The sequence below is a fragment of the Centruroides sculpturatus genome, unplaced genomic scaffold, assembly GCF_000671375.1.
Source record: "Centruroides sculpturatus isolate CEXI.00-Female unplaced genomic scaffold, Cexi_2.0 scaffold694, whole genome shotgun sequence".
NCBI lineage: Eukaryota > Metazoa > Arthropoda > Arachnida > Scorpiones > Buthidae > Centruroides > Centruroides sculpturatus.
The window spans coordinates 67,256-83,843 of NW_019384906.1; the positions used below are offsets into that span (position 1 = coordinate 67,256).

General features: G+C 29.4%; 1 protein-coding gene across 3 annotated transcripts in view; it reads left to right on the forward strand.

Annotated features, from left to right (window-relative positions):
- Positions 1–1,902, forward strand: part of LOC111631563 (ATP-dependent RNA helicase DBP2-like) — a 33,602-nt gene extending 31,700 nt beyond the window's left edge. Inside the window, exon 3 of one of the 3 annotated variants that reach the window (XR_002757722.1) lies at positions 1,750–1,865. Coding sequence is in view for 2 of the 3 variants with exons in the window: in XM_023375824.1 (XP_023231592.1) it covers positions 1,750–1,887 (138 nt within the window). In the remaining variant the exon portion in view is untranslated. Of the gene's footprint in view, positions 1–1,749 lie in introns of all 3 variants that reach the window. The other 2 variants (XM_023375824.1, XM_023375825.1) reach the window with 2 other exon arrangements.
- The last annotated feature ends 14,686 nt before the right edge of the window (positions 1,903–16,588 follow it).

The following is a 16,588-nucleotide window of genomic DNA, read 5'->3' on the forward strand; positions in this document are numbered from 1 at the left end:
CGCGATATAACCGAGTAATAAAAATTCTGGGCTTTTACTAGACAGATTATACATGTTATGGAATCTCTATTCTTTCATCATTAAGTGTTTCTGATATAAAATAAGCTTAGTTTTTCAATCCTGAATTTTATTCGTGGTTATATCGTATTAATTGACGTTTACGTAAACATCGATACCATGAACGCCCATTTAGCATTATTGTTTCTTTAACAATGACATTGAAAGACAAATACTGTCGATATAAAAACAAATCAATTGCGATTTTATTATACAGTACTATATAAATCGCTTATTAGAAATTCGTGTAGTTTATATTTTTCAATAAAAATTATAAATGCTGTAATTGAAAATTTAAAAAAAATATTGAATGTATAATAGAACATCAAAACTTATAAAATTACAGAGTAAAAATTCTTTAATTAAAAAGCAAAATAAAGTTACTACTGTATAAAAATTTTAGAACTTTCCTTTCAGAATTAAGAAATCTTTTCCTTACATGTTATGCTGTGAATTCAAAATTTCACACCTCTGTGTGAATTGAAACAATGCCTTAAATTTCGAATTCACAGAAACTTGTAAGTGAGGAGACAGTACTTAAAACTAATAAACAACTTTTTTATTAAAAGGAAACAAATGATAATCGATCCATTCACTTGTTCTGCATATGTAGATCTTGACGAATTTATTGTTTTACCTTCAGTGGTAGTTTCAAGGACAATAGTAGAAATAAAATACTGTATTTCGTTGCAAATAGAAATTCAGTGACAATTGGTAATTTAAAAGTTATTGACTCAAATGCTTTTAAAATTCGGGGGACCAAAAATGCGCGATATAACGACTGAATTACAGTATATACACAAATTTTTAAAATGTGTTTAACCATAACAGAATAAAAAGAAAATAACTTTTACTGCTATTTTGCTGAGTTTTACTTCCGTTTTTTCACTTTGTTTTATCACTATTGCACTCACTTTTTATTCACTTTTTCTGTATTTCATCTCACTTTTTCAGAGGGGAAATGGCACTCCCAGGCCTGCAAATATTAATTTCTTTGGGACAAATGGCAAATATTAATTTCTAATCCTGTTTTAGCATAGAAGATATATCATTTTCATGGAAGTAGTAATATCATTTTAGCATGCTGCTCTATGAAGAGAAGCATGCTAAAGTTTACCATATGGAAGCAGTATGTTTCTACTGTGGAATATGATTTTATACCTTTTGTTAAAACTTAGATTTAATATACTGTAGATAATGGGATAAAATAATTTTGGTATTTTTTATTGATTTCTTTGAAAACTTTTTATTTTTAAAACATTTTGCTTGTATATTGTAAGTTTTTTAAAAATAAAACTTGATATTCTGTACTTTTTAATATTGAATCAGTAGAATTTGTTAATTTGGCACCAGAGGATCCAGATTATTTGGCATTTTTGCAAAATTCAACAAATTAGATGTTATGTTAATGTTGTTATAGATTTTGTATCAGTACATGTTATTGTATGCTTCTGATTTGTTTACACATATATAGTGGTGTTAAGATTGATTGAAAAACCTACAACATGTTAATATAGTTGCCTGGGGTTTTATGCATACCATGTGCTCAGACAAATTCCTGTTTGCAAAATACTAGCATGTTGGATTTTCATTAAACAATTCCAGATTATTTGCTACTTTTCAGAAGGTGCCAGATTAATGAACTTCTACTGTAATATGAAATTCCTAAAGTGAGGTGTAATCTCTTTTGAGTTCTTTCAGGTGGAAGTCGACGCTTTTAGAAGAACTAATGATATAACTGTACGAGGAGAAAATATTCCAAAACCTTTAACTACATTTGATGAAGGGAATTTTCCAGGTAAGAATTTCTTAGGTAAAATTTTTAATTGATTCTTCCATTATGGTTGATGTATACTATACATAATTAGTTTTTTTTTTTTTTGTATATATATATTTATCAATGAAGTCATACTAGTAAAATAAGAAAAGAATAAGTGTTACTAGTAGGAAGAAGAAAAATTGTATTATTTAAATTGTTTATATATATACATATATACATACACACACTAGTGATGGGACGATGAATCAGGAATTGGAAAAATTGGGCATTTTCTGGTAATCAGAAGAAACAACACTTGTAACAATTTCTGATTCTTCCACATTTAATAAGAAAATTAATCAAATTAATTGTATAACTATAATTCTAAAAATTAAAAATTCAGACAATAGAGTGCTTTTTGCTCAGACTATCAGCGCTGCCTTTGAGGGATTTACAATATAGACAGTTAAGTTTTAAAAAATGTTTATTAAACTTTTATACTTGTACTTTTTCTCCTTTATCCTTTAATTTAATTTTTGTATTATAAATAAGAAAATTAATTATTTGTTTCAGTTGAAGATGAAAAATTTTTTAATTATGATACTAACAATTAAATATTAGTTTATTGGAAACTTTCAAAGCACAAGTTGACAAAGCTGCACTTACACAATGCTCCTTACACGAAGTGATATCTGTTATGGCAGTCTTTTCTTTTGTGTATTTAGAGCAATGAGAGATTGCACTTAGTCAGTACTGATTGTCCCCATTTTACGGGAAACAGGGTGACAATAGAGTTGCCACCTAGCCAATATTGGGTCAGCTTGACCAGCAATTTCAAATCAAGGCTGGTACTTGACAAAAATATTTAAGTATTGGCAAAACAGTTTAAAATATAAACAAAATTATATTTTAATTGAAAAAATATTATATAAAATTATTTTTAATATTTANGTCGGTGAGTTGGTTAATCCCTTATCTTCTCGTTTTGACCGTTCTTGGGTGATGGGTGAGGAAACCTTCGTCCTAACTAAACATAAGCCCCAAACAAAAATATAATAAAAGCAAAATAAAAGTAAAATAAAAATAAAGCTCGGACTTAGTTCCTTACAACATGCCGGACATTTCAAGTACAGTAATACCTTGACTTACGCAATTTTCAAATCTTGTAACTCCGTAAAGAGTTGCGTGGCACTCAAACAAAAGATGAATTGACGATTCGTCTTTTGTTTGAGTGCCACGCAACTCTTGATTACTCACTCTCCCACACTATTGTTTAGCTTACATGTTCGGACATGTCATACGGAATCGACACATAGCTACAATTTATTTTGTGTTATTTATTTCTGTGTTTGTTATATCTACGGAGACTTGAGAGACTCTATGTGGTGATTTCTTGTAACCGTAAACGAATCAAAAGATGAGATAAGATTAATGAGAACATTTATTAGCTTACATACATCCGACTTTGATTTTACACAAATTGCGAAATTATACCCCAACTTATGCGAATTTGACTTACATGGTTACCGCTCAGTCCCACCTATCACGCAAGTTCAGGGTATTACTGTACATCGGACCTCGGCCACACCTCTCAGCCAAAGTGTGAAATGGTCAGTCAGTTCTGGAACTGGATGAACTTTGAGCTTTGACTGTAACATATACAATTATAAATTTTGATGTAATATGTTGATTAACAGAAATAAAATTGAAGTTACCAACAGTTGTATGAATGAACTATTTTTATACCCAGCTGTTATAACAGATGGAAAGTATGGCAATCTGGAAAAAATTACCTTCAGATTTTTACATTTTTGGGCTTAGGACACCTTGAAATGTTGAGAAATGAAAAAAATCTTTGGGGGTAATTTCTGTATGAATGGGTGCTTGTGTATCTGTGTGTTTGAGGTACAATTTTGTTCACCTTGTTTGGAGCTTAATAATTCCTGTGCTTTTTATTAAAAATTTCTGAAATTTTGCATGGTTGTTTCTGTATTAGGGGATTGATGGTATTGAATTTTTGTGGTTAAAGGTTGAGGGGTGGGAAAATAATGGGGGTTGTGCGTATCTCCAGTAGGATCTGAATTTAGGATGATTTTACTTGTTATTAGCATTTATAATTTTTTATAAAACCGTTAAAATTAAGTTTTTTGCCATTATATAATGGCAAAAAACTTAATTTTGTTTTGTCGGAATTCCAAGGGGAATAGTTTCTAAGTTAGAATAAGACTTAAGTTTGTTGGGTTGATTGTGATTTGATTTCTTATTTAATAAATTTGTTGTTTGTTTCTAAAACTTGTACATAGTGTTTGTTAGACTTGATTAAACATTTATTATTGAGAGATTTTTTTGTGACTAACTTAAAAGTATAAAGTTTTTAAGTAATCAAACATCTTTACATTATAGTATTATAGTGGTTTCTAGCCCAATAATATATGGCTTTGTTAGATGGATAATGTTTTTAAATAAAATATGATAACAGATGGTGCCACCAAAATTTTAAATGTTGCCAGGAAAGTTGAGCAACTCATTGCTGATTTTTTAGCATGGGTGGTACTAATTAATGGGCTTATTAATACTAATTAAACTAATTAATTGACATCCAAAAATGCAAATTTTCTTTATGACAATAATTATTATTATTATTATTTTTCTTTGAAAATGTGACCATACTTTCAGATTGTTAAAATATATTTCAAAAGTAATATTTTTTATTTTATAATAAATCTATAAAAAAATATATGAAAAGTAAAGGATAATATTATTTATAAAATTATGATAAAAATTTCTATTTAGGTATTTAATCAAGACAGTTTAGAAAGTTTTTAAATGCAGTTTATTGATTTGCAGATTTTTTGTATGGGGAACAAGAGAATATTTTAATTTGAGCCAACGGCCAACATGAAATTTTACCCGTTAAGTAGTGTCAAAAATAGTTTTGAAATAAAAATGGATTTTTCTATTTTGATTATTTTAGAAGCTGTTGTGGTTTCAGTTTTTTGTAAAATAGAAACTGTGGTAGCACGTAATGTAAGTAACATGTCATGTAAGTAGGCAGCAATGTAACAAATGACTGAACTGATCGGAAACAAAAGTAAACATCATTTCAATTTCACTTTTAAAACACAAGATCCCTGCATTTTGACAAATTTTTTTCAATGTCTAAACATTGAGAAAAATTTGACAGGTAGAACAGGTAAAATAGGACAGGTAGAAGTCTGAAACTGTTACAAATGGCAAATACAGGCCTCGGAGTCACTCACTTTCCTCTCTTGTACTCACTTTTCTGAAGTATCCTCACTTTTCAGTACATTTTCTCACTTTTTTGGTCATTTTCACATGCTTAATTAAGATGTGGGACAAATCAAAAATAATTTTAAAGCCAAACTATCTGCCAAATTATCGGACTATCGGAATAGAATTTTCTGGAAGAAAATACGCAGCCCTGAGCAGGACTCAAAATTGCAACTGCCACTCAGTGTTGTTAGGTTGTAGGAAACAAAAATTTATTTCACGTATGTAAAAATATCCTTTATGAACTTAAAAAAATCCCTGTCATTACAAATTCAGAAGCCAGTGTTGAGTAAAGTTATGTACTCATGCCATATTTTCATTATTCACCAAAATCTACCTCTTCCGAATTACATTTCCTTGTATGGAGTTTAAAAATAAGTATTCTAAGCATCCCTGCGTTTTTGGCTGTTTTCTATGAAAATCCCTCTGTAGGGAAAAAAACACTAGGCAGAGGGATTACCCTCTCAAGCTGACAACACTGCTGCTGCTTTTAAATTCAAAATATATAATTATTAAAATTAACACAAGATAATAGTGTAACCTCCTACCACTAGACAAATTATTTCGTTTCTGACCATTTAGTTATCCTTGTTACAGCCCAATAATTTGGCAGATTATTTGATTTTAATTAACAATCGGGTTATGGAGTTGTTTACAAAAATATTTTTTTACTTGATTTATCTTTAAATAATTTCATAAACTTGAGTTAAATAATGATTTCATAGCATATTGTTAACGTTAAATCACATCTATATCTTCCTAAATGTATGTTTAAATTGATTATAAGTATAATTATTCCATGTAGTAAGTATTATTTTCATAAAATGTGTGATTACTTGTGAAATATCCATTTTTTAATCTTTTTTCTTATGCTGATTATAATTGTGCATTAATTGAGAGACTGAAAAAGTAAACGAAAATGTAAATTCATATTTATATATAAAATTTACCAAATAAATTAAAAGATTCGAAGTGTTGTAAAAAGTACAGCACCTGATTGCTTGTGAGAAAAATTTTCACAAGATGGAAAGCTTGTGAAAATTTTTCTCACAAGGTTAATAACGTTGTAACGATGTCATTTTTATTCATCTGCAGGAAAAAGTTCCTTGTTATTTATGAAATCATTAATAAAATATTTTACTTATATTATTTGAAATATATTTATTTCAGATTTATTATTTTATTTTGAAATCAATATTTACACATCTCAAAGCATTAAAAAATAAACAGTTTCTGATAATGATAAATATTCCAGTATAGCCAAAATAGTGAAATCAGCATTCCCATGAGAGAGAGGGTCAATTTCACTCTGGGCACTTTCTCCATCAGTGTTGGAAAAAATACTTAATTCACTTTTGATTGTTAAGGAGGGACTAAACATGTATGACCAAAGCCCCACCTTGTACCCATTACAAAGGACTACTGAAATTAGCTCCCTCAGCGCATAGAAATTATCAAGAATAATTGGAAAATGAAAAGAAGTTAAAAGAATAAGAGAAACAGAAAAAAAGAGCACAGAAACATTTTGAAGAACAACAAAAGAAAACTGTTCGTAACATGAAGATTATAGAACTGCAGCTGAGTTTAAACCAGAAAAATGTAGAAGAAAAAGAAATACATGCGACAGGCCAAGTTTTGTTAGAAACAACAAACAAAAAAAAACTGGAGAAGGCTATTAACAGCAAGAACGTGAATGAAGTACGAGCAGCAGCACGTGTGATGCTTATTAGTGTTAAATGTTCAAAAGCAAGAGGAAGCGAAAAAGAAGGAATCTGAAAACATCCAGAATAATCTTAATAAAAGAACATCATCTTTCATGACTGATTATTTACAGAAGCCAAAGAGTTTTTAAGTATTCACGGTTTACTGGAAATACAGTAGCCACTTGTTATCAGGAGACAGAAAAAAAACGCGATATAACCGAGTAATAAAAATTCTGGGCTTTTACTAGACAGATTATACATGTTATGGAATCTCTATTCTTTCATCATTAAGTGTTTCTGATATAAAATAAGCTTAGTTTTTCAATCCTGAATTTTATTCGTGGTTATATCGTATTAATTGACGTTTACGTAAACATCGATACCATGAACGCCCATTTAGCATTATTGTTTCTTTAACAATGACATTGAAAGACAAATACTGTCGATATAAAAACAAATCAATTGCGATTTTATTATACAGTACTATATAAATCGCTTATTAGAAATTCGTGTAGTTTATATTTTTCAATAAAAATTATAAATGCTGTAATTGAAAATTTAAAAAAAAAATATTGAATATATAATAGAACATCAAAACTTATAAAATTACAGAGTAAAAATTCTTTAATTAAAAAGCAAAATAAAGTTACTACTGTATAAAAATTTTAGAACTTTCCTTTCAGAATTAAGAAATCTTTTCCTTACACATTATGCTGTGAATTCGAAATTTCACACCTCTGTGTGAATTGAAGCAATACCGTTAATTCACATAAAGATGTGAAATTTCGAATTTACAGAAACTTGTAAATGAGGAGACAGTACTTAAAACTAATAAATAAACAACTTTTTTATTAAAAGGAAACAAATGATAATCGATCCATTCACTTGTTCTGCATATGTAGATCTTGACGAATTTATTGTTTTACCTTCAGTGGTAGTTTCAAGGACAATAGTAGAAATAAAATACTGTATTTCGTTGCAAATAGAAATTCAGTGACAATTGGTAATTTAAAAGTTATTGACTCAAATGCTTTTAAAATTCGGGGGACCAAAAATGCGCGATATAACGACTGAATTACAGTATATACACAAATTTTTAAAATGTGTTTAACCATAACAGAATAAAAAGAAAATAACTTTTACTGCTATTTTGCTGAGTTTTACTTCCGTTTTTTCACTTTGTTTTATCACTATTGCACTCACTTTTTATTCACTTTTTCTGTATTTCATCTCACTTTTTCAGAGGGGAAATGGCACTCCCAGGCCTGCAAATATTAATTTCTTTGGGACAAATGGCAAATATTAATTTCTAATCCTGTTTTAGCATAGAAGATATATCATTTTCATGGAAGTAGTAATATCATTTTAGCATGCTGCTCTATGAAGAGAAGCATGCTAAAGTTTACCATATGGAAGCAGTATGTTTCTACTGTGGAATATGATTTTATACCTTTTGTTAAAACTTAGATTTAATATACTGTAGATAATGGGATAAAATAATTTTGGTATTTTTTATTGATTTCTTTGAAAACTTTTTATTTTTAAAACATTTTGCTTGTATATTGTAAGTTTTTTAAAAATAAAACTTGATATTCTGTACTTTTTAATATTGAATCAGTAGAATTTGTTAATTTGGCACCAGAGGATCCAGATTATTTGGCATTTTTGCAAAATTCAACAAATTAGATGTTATGTTAATGTTGTTATAGATTTTGTATCAGTACATGTTATTGTATGCTTCTGATTTGTTTACACATATATAGTGGTGTTAAGATTGATTGAAAAACCTACAACATGTTAATATAGTTGCCTGGGGTTTTATGCATACCATGTGCTCAGACAAATTCCTGTTTGCAAAATACTAGCATGTTGGATTTTCATTAAACAATTCCAGATTATTTGCTACTTTTCAGAAGGTGCCAGATTAATGAACTTCTACTGTAATATGAAATTCCTAAAGTGAGGTGTAATCTCTTTTGAGTTCTTTCAGGTGGAAGTCGACGCTTTTAGAAGAACTAATGATATAACTGTACGAGGAGAAAATATTCCAAAACCTTTAACTACATTTGATGAAGGGAATTTTCCAGGTAAGAATTTCTTAGGTAAAATTTTTAATTGATTCTTCCATTATGGTTGATGTATACTATACATAATTAGTTTTTTTTTTTTTTGTATATATATATTTATCAATGAAGTCATACTAGTAAAATAAGAAAAGAATAAGTGTTACTAGTAGGAAGAAGAAAAATTGTATTATTTAAATTGTTTATATATATACATATATACATACACACACTAGTGATGGGACGATGAATCAGGAATTGGAAAAATTGGGCATTTTCTGGTAATCAGAAGAAACAACACTTGTAACAATTTCTGATTCTTCCACATTTAATAAGAAAATTAATCAAATTAATTGTATAACTATAATTCTAAAAATTAAAAATTCAGACAATAGAGTGCTTTTTGCTCAGACTATCAGCGCTGCCTTTGAGGGATTTACAATATAGACAGTTAAGTTTTAAAAAATGTTTATTAAACTTTTATACTTGTACTTTTTCTCCTTTATCCTTTAATTTAATTTTTGTATTATAAATAAGAAAATTAATTATTTGTTTCAGTTGAAGATGAAAAATTTTTTAATTATGATACTAACAATTAAATATTAGTTTATTGGAAACTTTCAAAGCACAAGTTGACAAAGCTGCACTTACACAATGCTCCTTACACGAAGTGATATCTGTTATGGCAGTCTTTTCTTTTGTGTATTTAGAGCAATGAGAGATTGCACTTAGTCAGTACTGATTGTCCCCATTTTACGGGAAACAGGGTGACAATAGAGTTGCCACCTAGCCAATATTGGGTCAGCTTGACCAGCAATTTCAAATCAAGGCTGGTACTTGACAAAAATATTTAAGTATTGGCAAAACAGTTTAAAATATAAACAAAATTATATTTTAATTGAAAAAATATGTAAAATTATTTTAAATATTTAGTATGTGTACTTTCTCATTATAATTATGAAAGTTTTTGTTATGATTCATAGATGATGCTGTAATATGTTAAATTTTCAAATGCAGTTTGCACAATTCTAAGTAAAAATACTTGTTTGTGCTAAGTCTGTTGCTTTTTTGAGTTTCAAAAATTGATTTTTTTAAGATGAGTCAGTCTAGACCAGTGTTTTTCAACCTTTTTGAATATGCGAGCCCTTTACAAGTTAAAAAATTCTGGCGACTCCCCAGGGCCATATTAAAACTATATCAGTGATTTTAAAAACTACGTATTTAATTTTCTTTCTGTTGAGACCTAAATATTGATCAAAAACCAATTGCACTGTAAAATAAACAGGCCCAGCCTCCTCAACGAAATTGTAGGTTCCTTTTTATTGTAGTGTAAGACCTACAAACACTTATCTTTTTCTTTTACCCGCGACCCCTCGTGTGAGGCTTTGCGACCCCTGTGGGGGTCGTGACCCACGGGTTGAAAAACACTGGTCTAGACATTTGTGGCTTGAGTGAATGAATTCAAAAATTTGTTGACTCATAATGATAATTATTTGTTCAGCTCATTGCATCATTTGCCGAACCTCATTTAGTGGTTTGCTGATTGTGAGATGAAAAAAGAAGTGCATTGTCTCATTTACCCTTTTTGTCTCTGGTCATTGCACCAACCAATGAAGCAGTTTCCAATGATGATGTCCCTAGATAACATGATTGGATAATGCTTGAGTAAAAGGGAATTAGCTGTAATTTCTTAGTTGGTAGTGTTGCAATATTAACTTTATCTGAAATAACATTACAGATTTATTTTGTAGTACACAAAGCGTGCATGTCCATGTATAAATGGAGAATTTTTTGGTTTCTTTCGAAAGATTGATTCTGGTTTTTCAATCATTTTCTGTTTTTAAACTTGATGTTAATTAATGAATGTACTATGGTCATAATGTAAAACATTAATTAAACTAAAATAAACTGTACAGTCAACTCGTTAATACGAATCACTAGGGGTTTCCCTAGCGATTCGTGTTAACACTAGTAGTTAGTTTGCTTCATTAAAAGTTCATATTAACAAATTTCAGGGTCAGGGCCAAGGTCATATAATTTAGAGAGTTACAGCTTAACAGACTATTGAAATCTCTAAAATATAATAGAGTACTTTGAATTAATTTATTAAATAAAGTTAAATAAAATTAAATTTATTAACAAAAACAAATCTATATGATTTTTCAAATCAAACAAAAGGAGGAGGAGAATCATTATAAGAGTCAATATAAACAAATATATGGATTATTTTAAAGAAAATATTAACTTTTGTGTTTAGTATATTTTGAACCAAGTCATATTTCTTGTTATATAATTTGCATTTAATGTATATTAGTAATATGCTACTTAGTAATATAATAACAATAATGGCAAAGTGTTCTGGAATACAATACAAAGATTTCGGCCTAAATCAAATTTAAACAAAAATTCTGTTACAATAGATTTTAATACCTGGAAGCAGTTTTATAATAGATTTCCACAAATCCATACGGAAATACTGTTAAATACAAGTATAGAAGTTTATAATGATATTCTGGATTCTGACTTTACTATTACCGAATTGGATGATGTCATTAAAAAATCAAAAAGTAAAACAACTCCAGGATACAACAATATTCCTACCGATTTTTTAAAAATATTATCAAACAACTCTAGACTAAAAATATTAAACTTATTTAACAGTACGTACAAATCTGTGTTCTTCCCCGATTCCTGGAACTCGGCCATTCTTACGATGATATATAAAAAAGGCGATCCTTCCTCTCCTAGCAACTATAGACCAATAGCATTATCATCAGTTATAAGAAAATGTTTTACTTCACTTCTTGCAAACAAATTTAAGCTATGGACTAAAACTATGGGAATGGAAGCCGAATTCCAATATGCCTTCACTGTTAATAAAGGAACCGAATTTGCAATCTTTACTTTATTAATGATAATTCAACTATACCTTTTAAAAAAACACAGGAAAATATACGCTGCCTTCATTGACATTCAAAAAGCATTTGATTCAATATACGTGCCTCTGTTGATTCACAATCTTAAATCCTGCGGTGCAAGTACTCAATTTACTTCAGTAATCTCAACACTATAACATCAAGATAAAACAAGGCAATAAAATCTCTCAAACTTTATCATTATCTCGTGGAATCCTTCAAGGTGATCCCCTTTCTCCATATTTATTCAATTTTTACCTTATAGGAATTGATCGTCTCTTTACTGAATCAACTGATGGAATTATAATAGGAAATAGTCTTTCATTACATTCTTTTTGCTGCTGATCTTGTGCTTCTGGCCCCAACAAAGATTTCATTACAAAGGAAAATTAATCTACTTAATAAATTTCTAAAATCACTATATCTAACAATAAATTCGACCAAAACGAAAGTAATCATATTCCGCAATAACTGTAAAATATCCGAAAATAACACTAAATTATATCATGAAAATCTTCCTTTACAAACTGTAAATGAAATAGACTATTTGGGAGTCAGGTTTGATTGGAATTTATCCTTTAAAGCACATTTTAACAAAATAAAAATCAAAGCAAAGCAAGCCATAGATAATCTACTATGTATGTTCTAAGCTGAAAACTACTAATTTGAAAATTAATATTAAATTATTTAACTCAACGATCGTTCCTATAATATATTATGCAAGCCCAATATGGAGTTTAGACTATATATATAAATTGGAATATCTTCACGTCTTATTATTTACGCAAATTATTCCAACTAGAAAGAACTATTCCAGGCTATGCTCTGAGGCACGAAGTAAATAGGATTTGGTTCTTCCCTTTTGTACTGAAACGCATAATTAAATTTTACTACAGAATTTAAATTTAAAATGATAATACAATAATATACCTACATCATCAAAATATTAATCAAAGTAAAAATCGGAAATTTAAACAATTATGGCAGTACAAGCTAATTCAGATTTTAAATAGTTTTGGAATATCGGAGTTACTATTTAAAGATAATATCAATGATTGGAAATTTGGCTATTCTCTCCTAATAGACTCTGCAATTTCACAGGCAATAAACAAAGATCAAGATTCATTATATCAAAGCAGTTATCATCCATGGTACATCAATTTATTGCAAATTCCATATTTACAATCTTATATGTTACAGCCAGTAAATCTAAATGTGAAGCGATTAATAATTCAACTCCGTCTAAATAAATATTCTCTATTTATTAATAATATTTATATCGACTTAACAAGATCCTATTGCCCTTTATGTAATACTGAAGAATTTTCATTATTTCATCTAATTCATAATTGTAAAGAACTTTTTAAACTGCGTAACCATTATAAAATATCTCAAATATGTAATTCTAATACATCACTTGATTTTAAACTAAGTTTAAATAATCTCAGCAAAACGAATCTATACAAAATTTACAATTATTTTGTTAAAGTTTCTGAAAAATACTATTCGACAAATCAAAATTAATGTTCGTATTGAAACTTGTTGACTAGTTAAAATAGCTGGATCACTGTGCACGTAAATACAAATTGATGTCTACAGAAATTAAGACTTATTTTTTTGTACCTTCATATTCTAAATTTGCTAAATTGTAATTTTTTTTTTTTATTATTTGTAATATTCCCCCATAACAGAGAAATTGTTCTCTATTGGTAACACTAACTTATATTGTATTATATTGTAATTGTAATAATAAATATGATGATTGATTGAAATATGCTACTTCACAGAAAAAATTAGCCTATTACTAATTATATATGTATATATCTTGAAACTTAATAACAAAATTGAGTTTCATCTTAATTTTTAGTCTTAAATTATTGATGTTTTTTGTTTATTTAATTTTACTGTAAATAGTAATTATTCTTTAGTTCGTTCTATTTTTAATATAAAAATATATGGGGACCCTGAATAAGTTCTCACTGTTTTTCAACAGATGGCATTACCAGAACCATGTGTGTGTATTTTTAGATGGTGACGCATCTTTAAGGAAGTACAATAAGCGACCTTGAAATTCAGTATATGTCATTTCCCCAAAGTGTAAACAACTTATTTTTTCATTGTGTTAAACATGTCAAGTTTCGTGCCAAAAAAAGAGTATTTGCGGGGAATTTTATTCAAAATGCACTGTTTTATTCAAAAAAATCTACAGCTGAAGCACACAAAATTCTTGTTGAGACTTACAGCGACCATGCTCTGTCGGAAACAACATGCAGAGATTGGTTTAGACACTTTAAAAATAATGATTTTGATGTTGAAGATAAAGAACAATCTGGCGCACCAAAAAATTTGAAGACAGGGTATTGGAGGCGTTACTTCATGAAGACTCATGTCAGATGCTAGTTGAACTTGCAGAATCATTAGGAGTTGATCACACAACAGTTTCAAAACATTTAAAAGGATTAGGAATGATTCAAAAGCAAGGACATTGGGTGCCATATGAGTTGAAGCTGAGAGACGTCAAACGGCATCTTTTCACGTGTGAACAGCTACTTCAACAGCAGAAAAGGAAAGGTTTTCTGCATTGTATCATGACGGGTGATGAAAAATGGATATCCTGCGGTAACCCTAAGTGTAGAAAATCGTAGGGTAAGCTGAACATTGTCAGCAAATCCGAATATCCATGGTTTGAAGCTTCTGCTCTGCATTTGGTGGGATCAGCTAGGTGTAGTTTATTACGAACTGCTCAAACCAAACGAAACCATCACAGGAGATTGCTATCGACTACAATTGATGCATTTGAGCCAAGCATTGAAGGAAAAACGGCCGCTATACGAGCAGAGACACGGCAGTGATTTTGCAACATGACAATGCTCAGCCACATGTTGCACAACTGGTGAAAACGTACTTGAAAACGCTTAAATGTGAAGTCCTACCCCACCTTCTGTATTCTCCAGACATTGCCTTTTCCGATTATCACTTGTTCCGATCAATGGCACATGGGCCTGGCTGAGCAGCCCTTCCATTCTTATGAAGATGCCAAAAAATGGGTTGATTCTTGGATAGCCTCAAAAGATGTGTCGTTTTTCTGACGTGGAATTCAAATGCTGCTAGAACAATGGGAGAAAGTAGTGGCTAGCGATAGACAATACTTTCAGTGACATGTTTTTTACGACTTTTTTTAAACAGTGTGTTAATTTTCACAAAAAAAAAAAAAAAACAGAACTTATTCAAGGTCCTTATAGAAAGAAAGATGTTTCTCATAATTCAAATATTTCAAATTAATTTATAATTTTGATAAAAATATTTAATTGAAATAAATTTTTTCCCTTTCAGAGTATGTATTGAAAGCAATTAAAGAACAACAGTATGAAAAGCCTACAGCTATTCAGGCACAGGGCTGGCCTATTTCATTGNTATCAAGAACAATTGGAAAATGAAAAGAAGTTAAAAGAATAAGAGAAACAGAAAAAAAAAAGCACAGGAACATTTTGAAGAACAACAAAAGAAAGCTGTTTGTAACATGAAGATTATAGAACTGCAGCTGAGTTTAAACCAGAAAAATGTAGAAGAAAAAGAAATACATGCGACATGCCAAGTTTTGTTAGAAGCAGCAAACAAAAAACTGGAGAAGGCTATTAACAGCAAGAACGTGAATGAAGTACAACAGTACGCGTGATGCTTATTAGTATTAAGCGTTCAAAAGCAAGAGGAAGCGAAAAAGAAGGAATCTGAAAACATCCAGAATAATCTTAATAAAATAACATCATCTTTCATGACTGATTATTTACAGAAGCCAAAGAGTTTTTAAGTAATCACGGTTTACTGGAAATACAGTAGCCACTTGTTATCAGGAGACAGAAAAAAAACGCAATATAACCGAGTAATAAAAATTCTGGGCTTTTACTAGACAGATTATACATGTTATGGAATCTCTATTCTTTCATCATTAAGTGTTTCTGATATAAAATAAGCTTAGTTTTTCAATCCTGAATTTTATTCGTGGTTATATCGTATTAATTGACGTTTACGTAAACATCGATACCATGAACGCCCATTTAGCATTATTGTTTCTTTAACAATGACATTGAAAGACAAATACTGTCGATATAAAAACAAATCAATTGCGATTTTATTATACAGTACTATATAAATCGCTTATTAGAAATTCGTGTAGTTTATATTTTTCAATAAAAATTATAAATGCTGTAATTGAAAATTTAAAAAAAAATATTGAATGTATAATAGAACATCAAAAGTTATAAAATTACAGAGTAAAAATTCTTTAATTAAAAAGCAAAATAAAGTTACTACTGTATAAAAATTTTAGAACTTTCAGAATTAAGAAATCTTTTCCTTACATGTTATGCTGTGAATTCCAAATTTCACACCTCTGTGTGAATTGAAACAATACTGTTAATTCGCATAAAGATGTGAAATTTCGAATTCACAGAAACTTGTAAATGAGGAGACAGTACTTAAAACTAATAAATAAACAACTTTTTTATTAAAAGGAAACAAATGATAATCGATCCATCCACTTGTTCTGCATATGTAGATCTTGACGAATTTATTGTTTTACCTTCAGTGGTAGTTTCAAGGACAATAGTAGAAATAANAATAGATTTTAATACCTGGAAGCAGTTTTATAATAGATTTCCACAAATCCATACGGAAATACTGTTAAATACAAGTATAGAAGTTTATAATGATATTCTGGATTCTGACTTTACTATTACCGAACTGGATGATGTCATTAAAAAATCAAAAAGTAAAACAACTCCAGGATACAACAATATTCCT